Here is a 9,233-nt window from a genome sequence, read left to right on the forward strand (position 1 = left end):
GTGCTCTCACATGGGAAGTCTTGCAGGAGCCTGTGCTCTCATATGGGAAGTCTTGCAGGAACCTGTGCTCACACAGCGGAAGTGTTGCAGGGAGCCTGGAAGCCAAGGGGCGGGGATTGGTGAGACGACCAGGAGAGCATCAGGGAGAATTTTGTCTCCATGCTTCCTGAGGCCCTGGGTGGTGACCCACAGCAGTTTCATTCCAGTGAGGAAAGCGGGGAGGGGGCAGAATGCCAGGGCTTCTGAAAGGGAAGATGCACCCCTCTGACCCTAGCACTGTATGTCTTCCCAGACTACAGGACAGTGACATGGATGCCCCTGCCACGAAGCGCACCCCAGTGCAGACACTTCAAGAGGAGGCTGTGTGCTCCATCTGCCTCGATTACTTCACAGACCCTGTGTCCATCCGCTGTGGGCACAACTTCTGCCGAGAATGTATAACTCAGTTGTGGAGTAGGAAGCAGGAAGAGTGGAATGCGATCGGATTGGCTGAGGAGGAGGCTGTGGAAAGCATTGAAGGGTCGGACGCCTCCAATTTAGGGGAACAATTTGAGGGTGACTTGGAGGAGGCCGGTGAGATCCCAGATTCCAGCTGGGACAACACAGATTACATGTGGGAGGAGGAGGAAGGGGAGGAGGAAGAAGAGGAGGAGGAAGAGGAGGAGCAGGACAGGGAGGAGGAAGAGCAGGAGGAGGAGGAGCAGGACAGGGAAGAGGAAGTCCTGGACGTGGCAGATACACAGGAAGAGCTTATGGGCGAGGATGAAGAGAATGTTCTAGAAGAGCATGAGGAAGAGGAACTGCAGCCTGTTAACCCTGTGCTTCCCCCTGAAGTGCCTTGGAGGCTGTTCACCTGCCCTCAGTGCCGAAAGGGATTTTGTCAGTCAGGCTTCCGCCCCAACGTGGAGCTCGCCAACATGGTGCAGGTGATTCGGCAGATGCAGCCAACCTCTGAGCATGGGGGGCCTGTAAATGAGAACATGTGTCCTAAGCACCAGGAAGCCCTGAAGCTCTTCTGCACCGTAGATGAAGAGGCCATCTGTGTGGTGTGCCGCGCATCCCGGGGCCACAGAAAGCACAGTGTGGTGCCACTGGGGCAGGTGGTGCAGGCATACAAGGCCCAATTGCAGGAGCAGCTGGAACCCCTTAGGAGGCACCTGGAGGCTGTGCAGAACCTCAAGGCCAGGGAGGAGAGTCGCTTGATGGAGGGTATGAGCCAGATGAATGCACAGGTGGCACATGTGTCCTCAGAGTTTGGGCAGCTGACTTACTATTTGTACCAAGAGCAGAAAGACCTGGAGAGACACATGAAAGACCAATACAGATGTAAGATAGGGCAGGCACAGGTGGAAGCCGAGCGCCTGTCAGAGCTGACCACCAAGCTGAGCTGCCTGCTGGCTGAGGCCCAGGAGCGGAGCCAGCGGGGCAACCTGCGGCTGCTTCGGGAGACTCTGGGAAAGTGTGAAGAAATACAGCGGCAGCTCCCCCACGTCAGCTCCCCCGACCTGAGCAATCCCAAAGGTGATGACTTCATGAAAGACGCCGTCGTGAGGAAAATGAGTCTGAACTTCTGTGAGGATGCAGGCATGAATGAGACATCTGACCCTGGCACGTCTCGTGCAGCCTCAGTGCCGTCTTCTGCTTGCCATGACCCACCCGATGGACACGCAGAAGGTTACTAACTATCACACAAGTGTTTCTCAACCCTCAGCCCACTGCTGCATACTCGTTGCCAAATATTTTTAGTGCAGCTGCACCCGCCACGCAGGTGGGCCCAAGGACCCGGCCCAGATGCCCTGAGTCCCGCTAGACCCTCTGCCCCCAGGACTCAGACCTAGCACCTCCTGCTCATGAGGTCGTTATGCTGTAGTAACAGATATTGTTTCAATTTCAATTTTCCATTGATCGTTGCTAGTATGTTAAAAGAGTTACGTGTTTTTCATCCTTAGCTTGGCTCATGTTCTTTTACTAAATAAATAAAAACATGGGAGCATTTATTTTCATGCCGTGAGGTATATCTGATTTGACTGATTTAAAATGTGCATTTTAAAGTTTGAAAGTGAGATTTCTCTACACAACTTTTACCATTTATTTATTTGGAAGGCACAAAAAGAGGTGGGGAAAGACAGAAAAATTTTCCATCCACTGCTGCACACTTCAAATGGCTACAATGGCCCGGGCAGGGCCAGGCAGAAGCAGGAGCCAGGAGTTCTAGCCTGGTCTCCCACATCGCTGGCAGGGGTCCAAGCAATTCAGCCATTTCCCATGTCTCTCCCGGTGCGATAGCAGGGGCCAGGATGAGAAGCAGTACAGCCTAGACCTACTGGCACTCACCATGGGATGCCAGCATCGTAGTTGAGGGCTTCACCCACTGTGTCACAATGCCAGCCAACCTCGTTGACAGATTTTGTGTCTGTTGGTGCGTCACGGTGGTCACTAACGATATTTCCAAAACCATTTTAGCGGGTTTTGGTAGCAGATAATCCTGGTGGTGAAAATTTCTCTGGACAGTGTGCTCTTCAGCTGCCTCGAAGAGTTTTAGAGACCTGACACCATCTCTACCATCAATGATTACTACAATTTCACAGTGAAGCCAGGAGTGCCTTGGATTTCCTGGAGAACAGGTTTTTTCTTTAACCTTTTTTGGCTTTTCACTCTGCTTTCATTCTTTTAGTGAATTTAATCCTTTTTATAGATAAAAAGGATAAATGTTATGTATCTCTTTGTGTTACTGATAAAGTTTCCAATTTTATTTACAATACAGTTTTTAGAAAAGAATTGTCTGGGTCGGGCAAGGTAGCCTACTGGCTAGAGTCCTCACCTTGCGAGCACCAGGATCTTGTATCGGCATCGATTTGTATCACAGCAGCCCTGCTTCCCATCCTGCAGCAGATATACAGAGAAAAGGAAACACAGAGAGAAAGATCTTCTGTCTGCCGGTTCACTCCCCCAAGTGGCTGCAAAGGCCAGAGCTGAGCCAATCTGGAGCCAGGAGCTTCCTCGGGGGCTCCCATGGTGGTGCAGGATCCCAAGTCCTCAGGTCATCCTTGACTGCTTTCCCAGGCCACAGGCAGGGAGCTGGATGGGAAGTGGGGCCACCGGGATACAAACCAGTGCCAATGCGGGATCCTAGTGCAAGCAAGTTGAAGACTTCAACCACTAGACTGCCTTACTGGGCCCTAAAATACAAATTTTGAGTAACTTCCCTTTATGTTCCGTTTTATGTAATTGTCATCTGAAGAATCGGTACTGCTGTATGCTCCAGTTTTACAGATGTTTGTTCTTTATGTTCGCTCTGTTTTGTTTTGTCTTGCATGGTTCTGCTGAAAGTTTCTGAATTTGGCTAGTGTTTTCAAAGAAACTTCTGGCTTAGTTTCTGTTTTCTATTGAGTTCCTAAAATTTATACTGCTGCTCTGTGTTTTTCCTCATTTTCTCTTCATCTTGCCTAAAGTACAATATCCAATATTTCTGTCCTTAAATTTGAAGCTTAATTGTTTCGAGACACTTTTTCTCTTTTCTTAATTTTGCAAGGTTTATACCTGCTTGAAAGGTGAAAATACAGAGATCACACACATTCAGTCAGCTACAACTACATAAAAAGTTTGATTAATTTGTAAATTTTAGATTCATGATCCTTTGCTTCAGGTCTAAGACAAGGAAAATGATCAGAAATCCCGTTTGTACAAGCCTGTGTGCTCCTCTGTTTAAACCCATCACCACAGCAAGCTCAAATGTTCAGATCTCACAGATGACACTCTATATGGAAGGCGTCCTCATCTGCCCATCTCTCAGCGGGGACATGGGGACATGCTCTGCCTCGACACCACCAGCCTATAATCCAACATTCCAGCTTGACTAACAGCAGCCCATGTAGGTGAGGGACCCACAATCTGGCCGTGCTATTGCTGGTTCCTGGAGGATGGCTATGGCAACCCTCCCAGAACCTCACGTGATCCGTGTCCACCAGCAGGAAGCTCCAGGCCTGTGGCCAGAGAGTGTGTCTCTCTATGTCCTGGGTGTGAGGTCACTGTGGGAGACATCCTGGATGCGGTACAGACAGCGTGAGCGCTTCCCATTCCTGAAGGAGGGGTGGGTTGGCTCCTGTAAAGGTTTGTTTGCAGGGGCATGTGAGTGCAGGCCAACCTGCGTGTGCCTGCTCCAGGGCAGCAGTAGGGGCTGGGCAGTCAATATCTGTCCTTAGGTATGCCGTGTGACCGGTCAAACTATGCCTGGCTGGTGACACAGGCTTCCTATCACATGCTGGTAGAGGCAGGCTGTTCCATTTCCCATCCCGCTGCCTGCTCATGGCCTGGGAAAGCAGCCGAAGATGAGCCAAGTCCTTGGGCCCCTGCAGCCACATAGAAGACCCAAAAGAAGCTCCTAGCTACTGGCTTGGGCCAAGCCCAACCCGCCTGTTGTGATCAGGTGGGGAGCAAGCCAGCAGAGGGAAGCTCTCTTTCTCTTTGGGTCTCTCTCTCGCCTTTGTTCTGACTATCCAAGTAAGCCAACCTTTAAAAAAAGTCAAACATCAAAATAAATGCTAATGCAGTATCTTTCAAAAAGAAAATGATGGCTAAATGTGCCCGATGATAGAAATATCATCATGTTAAATATTCTTTACTCATAAGCGGAGACAGAGAGAGGGAGGAGAGAGGGGGGGCAGAGACAGAGATCTCCCATCTACTGCTTCACTCCCCAAGGGACAGCAAGAGCCAGAGCCTGGTCATCTGAAGCCGGCAGCCAGGGGTTTCTTCCTGGTCTCACACGCGGCTGCAGGGTCCTTACATTTCAGGCCATCCTCTACTGCTGTCCCAGGCCACAACAGGGAGCTGGGTGGGATGGAAGAGCCAGCGCCCACAGGCAGGCTCTCCCGCAGGCCAAGGCTTCGCCCAAGGCGCCACCTGGTGCTGATTTGAAGCTGCTGCCAGAAGGGTTGGTGGCTGCTGAAATGAGTGATGTTGGCTAGTCTGCAGCCCAGTTTTTGAAGGGAAGTGTAGCAAATGCGTTGAGCATCCGTTTGCACATGCAGCAGAGAGGGAGAGGGGCCCGACACATTGGGGGTTTTATTTAGGGATCCTCTCGTGGAGGCCGCCCCGGATATCCTGGCCCGAAAACAGAGGACAAGTGCGCCCAGCTGCTGGTGCTGGCCAGGAGCTATGGCGTCTGACAGCCACGTGGGTTTGGGGGGTGTCACGTCGGGTGTGTGTGTACTCATCCCGCGCCATGGTGCGCACTCACTTTAAGGCCAGTTTCTCTCGGTGTAGAGCACCTGCCCATGGAGTTTCCTCCTGGGCTGTAGCCACAGCACCGGGGTCATGACACACCTCGGGGAACAAAAACCACCAGAGAGAAACGCCCAGTCCCCAGGTGTTTCCTAGGCCCCGCCCACATGTGCCCAGACAGCCCCTGGCTCTCCCTGACTGGATGAGCCAGGTGCCAGTCTGCGCTGAGGACCTCGCCTGCCCGGCCGCCCGCCAGTGCCTCTGATAGGGCCAGCGAGGTGCCAGTCTAGGTAGAGGCTGCCGCCCCTCGCTGCTTTTGAAAGGATGAAGAAGCTGCCAGTTTGCTTGGAGAGACACGCCCTCTAGCTCGCCCTGCCTCGCTCTGATTGGGGGACCCGGATGCCACTCCGTCCGGAGAAGCCGGGCCCCTCCCCTGGCCCGCACTCTCCGCGTCTGACCCTGGCTGGATGAAAGAAGTGCCAGTCTCCGTTGAGAACCCTCTCGTTCCATCCACCTGTTGGTGACAGACTGGGTGACGGTCTGTACTGAGAGTCCCGCCCTCGTGCCCGCCGTGCCTGACTCTAAATGGATGAAGAACGTGCCAATCTGCGTTGTGGACCCAGCCCTCGTCTCCGCCTTTGAGCAACTCTGAGTGGATGAGCGACATGCCAGTCTGCCTATAGACACCGCCTTCTCCCGCCCCTGGCGGACACTGATTGGATGAGCCAGGTGCCAGTCTGAGTAGAGAAGCCGCCCTCGCATAGCCCTACGGCGGACCCTGAATGGCTGAGCGAGGTGCCAGTCTGGGCTGAGATCCCCGCCTCTGGCTGATCCTGGCTGGCTGGCCCAGCTGTCACTCTGAGGTACGAAGGCGGGCGCTCTGGCTCAGTGGCTAAAGCCTCAACCTACAGGCGCCAAAACCCCGAAGGACGCAGGTTCGTGTCCTGGCTGCTCCACTTCCCACCCAGCTCCCTGCCTGTGGCCTGGGAAAGCAGTGGAGGACGGCCCAAAGCCTTGGGACCCTGTGACTGGGTGGGAGACCTGGACGAGCTCCTGGCTCCTGCCTTCAGTTCTACTGAGCTCAGCTCAGCTGTTGTGGCCACTTGGGGAGAGAACCCACAGACTCTCTCTGCCTCTTCCTGTATATCGTATTTTCAATAAACATACAATAGGATTATGGAGCCCCCCCATGAGGTGACCACCGGGTCACTGAGGGAGGAGCGGTCTCCCGAATGAGACAGCTGATGGCAGCCAGCTCCACTCTGGGTAGCTCAGGTTGTGGGGGCCCCAGTCACGGGAGTGGGGGTCGCTCCCTGAATTACAAGGCAGGAGAAATTCCTGCAACAGCGACTTCCATGGCAACCCTGCCGTGGCCTCAAGAGCAGGGACTGCTCCACAGACGGCATGGGAAGCAGAATGAGAAGAGCAAGTTTGTCCTGGGTGCAAAAAGAATGCAAATCTCAGCCTGGTTTTTTTTTTATTTTTCCTCCCTCCCTTCCTTCCTTTTTCCTCACTCTATTTCTTCCTGCCTTCCTTTTTCTGTCTGTATGTCCTTCCTTCTCTCTCTAATAGGCATGCTCTAACAACTCTTGTACACTTTTTCTTGGCTTTTATTTGAAATGGAAAGACAGAGATGATTTCATTCACTGATTCAGTCCACAAATGATGAGGACAGGGAGGGCTGTGCACACGCAGGGGCCTGCATGCAGACTGTGGCTGTGTGCAGCTGAAGGGGAGTAGTGACAACAGTGTAGAAAATTTTCTTTTCTTGCAAAAAGAAGAAAAGAAGGAATCATGAATGAGGGAGGAAGGAATGTATCATATTCTTAGAACCCTACCTACACAATCTGTTGCTTTTACACTCGTACGTTTGAAAAGTTAAAAATAACATGGAATCCAATTTTCAGGCTGGAGCATGCTCGCTCCCGCAGTCACAGTTCCTCATGTGGGCGCTTTTGCTCTCTGTTTCTTTGTTCTTGTAATGATATCAGTATTTGCCCTCTCCAGGTGATTAAAACATTCATTATGTTCCACTTGTCTAAACAGAAGCTTCTCTCAACAAAGCTCTTCACAAGGAAAAGAACAATGGCCCATATGAAGTGTTTGCTGGGAACCAACCGGGTACCCAATTTCCAAACATTTCTTGCGGCCAATGAAATGGTTCTATACACTCCACTTCCCCTGCACTTCCTTCAGTTAGGAACATCGAGAGGGGCTGAGGGGTCAACAGCATTTTGACTTGGACCTTGTGTTCAGCAGGAGACAGGGTGTCACGTGCTCAAATTCAAAACAACAAAGTGATCACCCAGGGCTTTTTGTGGTAAAGAAGGCTCATTAGGACATTCCAGGGGTTCTTCCTTCAAGGCTGGACACTCTGACATGAGGTACTGGGGTTCCAAGTTGGGTGTCATAACCTCACGGCCAAAGCCCACCCGTCCACCAACTATATAATTTCACATCCAATACGTAGGCACGTGGCCTCCTAACTCCACAGAGCCCCAGTCTGCACACAGCCCCCACCTGGGATCACAGCCCCAGTCTGCACACAGCCCCCACCTGGGATCACAGCCCCCACTTGAGCTCACAGCCCCAGTCTGCACACAGCCCCTATCTGTAAACACAGTCCTGAATCTCCACACTGTCCCACCACTACACACACAGCCCAGTCTCTGCACACAGCCTCACCAATATTGAGTGCTGATAGTCGGCAAGGCCAAGTCTCTCTCCTTGATGGGCAGAAACATGGAGGCACACATGCATGGGAGAGAGACAAAAACAGACAAGTAACTAGATAAGACAGATGACAGGTGCATAAGATGGATGGGTAGAGAAGATGGATGGAGAGACACACCAACAGATACATAGATGTTGCATAGATGCAGACAGCCTATGCTGAGTGGGTGGAGGACTGAGTAATGCAGCCACTGTGAGACCTGAGAAATAAAGACCCTGATGCTCTTGGAAGGACAGAGAAGCACAGCTTGGCTGGGAGGCACCGTCGTCCTGGATCCCACTGTCGAGCTGAGGCTTGTAAGGGAAGCCAACTCATCTGTCCAGGCACGCACAGAGGCCTGCTGGCTGGTGCAATATCCATTCCAGGCTCCAATCACGCAGCCTCAGAGCCTAGCCACCTGACAACTACGGTTCTACTCACCCAAGAATCCATGCAATTTCTCTGAGATCTGGACAAACAGCAGAGCCTCTGACAGCCAACAGCCCTGGACAGACTGAGGTTTACCCTACCAAGGGTCCGTGTACAGGAACTCCACTTGACGCTGTGGACAACATAGGAACTGGGGGAACTCCATAAGTGGGGTAGGAACAGGCTGCCTACCTCGTGCACTCGAAGGCATGAGGACAGTCCGTGAAGGCCCCCAGTTAATTTCTGTGAGGATAGTTGTCATACAGTGTCATCAACAGCAAATTCTTGTCCACTCTGGATCCCTGGCTCTCCCGAATGGACTCTCGCTCTGACATGCTTGGCCAGCCGTGATGCCATCTGCCCAGTGTCTCAGCCACGGGGCCCCCATCCCAGACCAAGGCAATAGGGCCACTCAGGGTGGGACTTGTGAGCTCGACACAATGGGGCTCAATAACTCTGTGAATGTACTGGATACACCTGGATTCTCTCACGGGAGATCTCCTCAATTCAACACGTTGACTGCCATGGGCAAAGATGCCGTGCCCAAACATGGTTGTGTTCCTACAAGTGCAGGTCTCACCTTCGCCCCCTGACCCACAGGTCCCCTGCTGAACACTGTCCAGATCATAGCTATGTCCATTCACCTACACGATCCCTGGGTGTCCTCTGTCCATGTTGTGGCTGTCCCGCACATAGGACCAGCTGATGGCCGTAGTCCTGGCTGTGTCGACACCTTATCCACAGGTGCCCCTGCTGACTGTTCTCCAGGTATATTTACAAACTGTTTATGCCCCCTTTTCACAGCATCACACGGTTCCCGCTCTCCTGGTTGTGCATTTGTTCCCTGTGCCACAGATTCCCACAGTGA

General features: G+C 52.4%; 1 protein-coding gene across 1 annotated transcript; it reads left to right on the top strand.

Moving 5' to 3' along the window:
• Positions 1-308: 308 nt before the first annotated feature.
• LOC121171170 (E3 ubiquitin-protein ligase TRIM41-like) lies at positions 309-1,682 on the top strand. The gene is made up of 2 exons (XM_041002718.1): positions 309-719; positions 771-1,682. Exons 1-2 carry the CDS (start codon positions 309-311, stop codon positions 1,680-1,682), a joined length of 1,323 nt encoding a protein of 440 aa, XP_040858652.1.
• The last annotated feature ends 7,551 nt before the right edge of the window (positions 1,683-9,233 follow it).

The sequence above is a fragment of the Ochotona curzoniae genome, unplaced genomic scaffold, assembly GCF_017591425.1.
Source record: "Ochotona curzoniae isolate NIBS_2020 unplaced genomic scaffold, NIBS_Ocur_1.0 contig_1274, whole genome shotgun sequence".
Lineage (NCBI taxonomy): Eukaryota > Metazoa > Chordata > Mammalia > Lagomorpha > Ochotonidae > Ochotona > Ochotona curzoniae.

What these genes read in the sequence shown, in the direction of transcription:
- LOC121171170 (XM_041002718.1), top strand. Translation starts at nt 309, where the DNA reads ATGGATGCCCCTGCCACGAAGCGCACCCCAGTGCAGACACTTCAAGAG. An exon ending in AGCAGGACAGGGAAGAGGAA is followed by an intron (nt 720 to 770) that starts GTCCTGGACGTG and finishes GAGGATGAAGAG; the next exon opens with AATGTTCTAGAAGAGCATGA.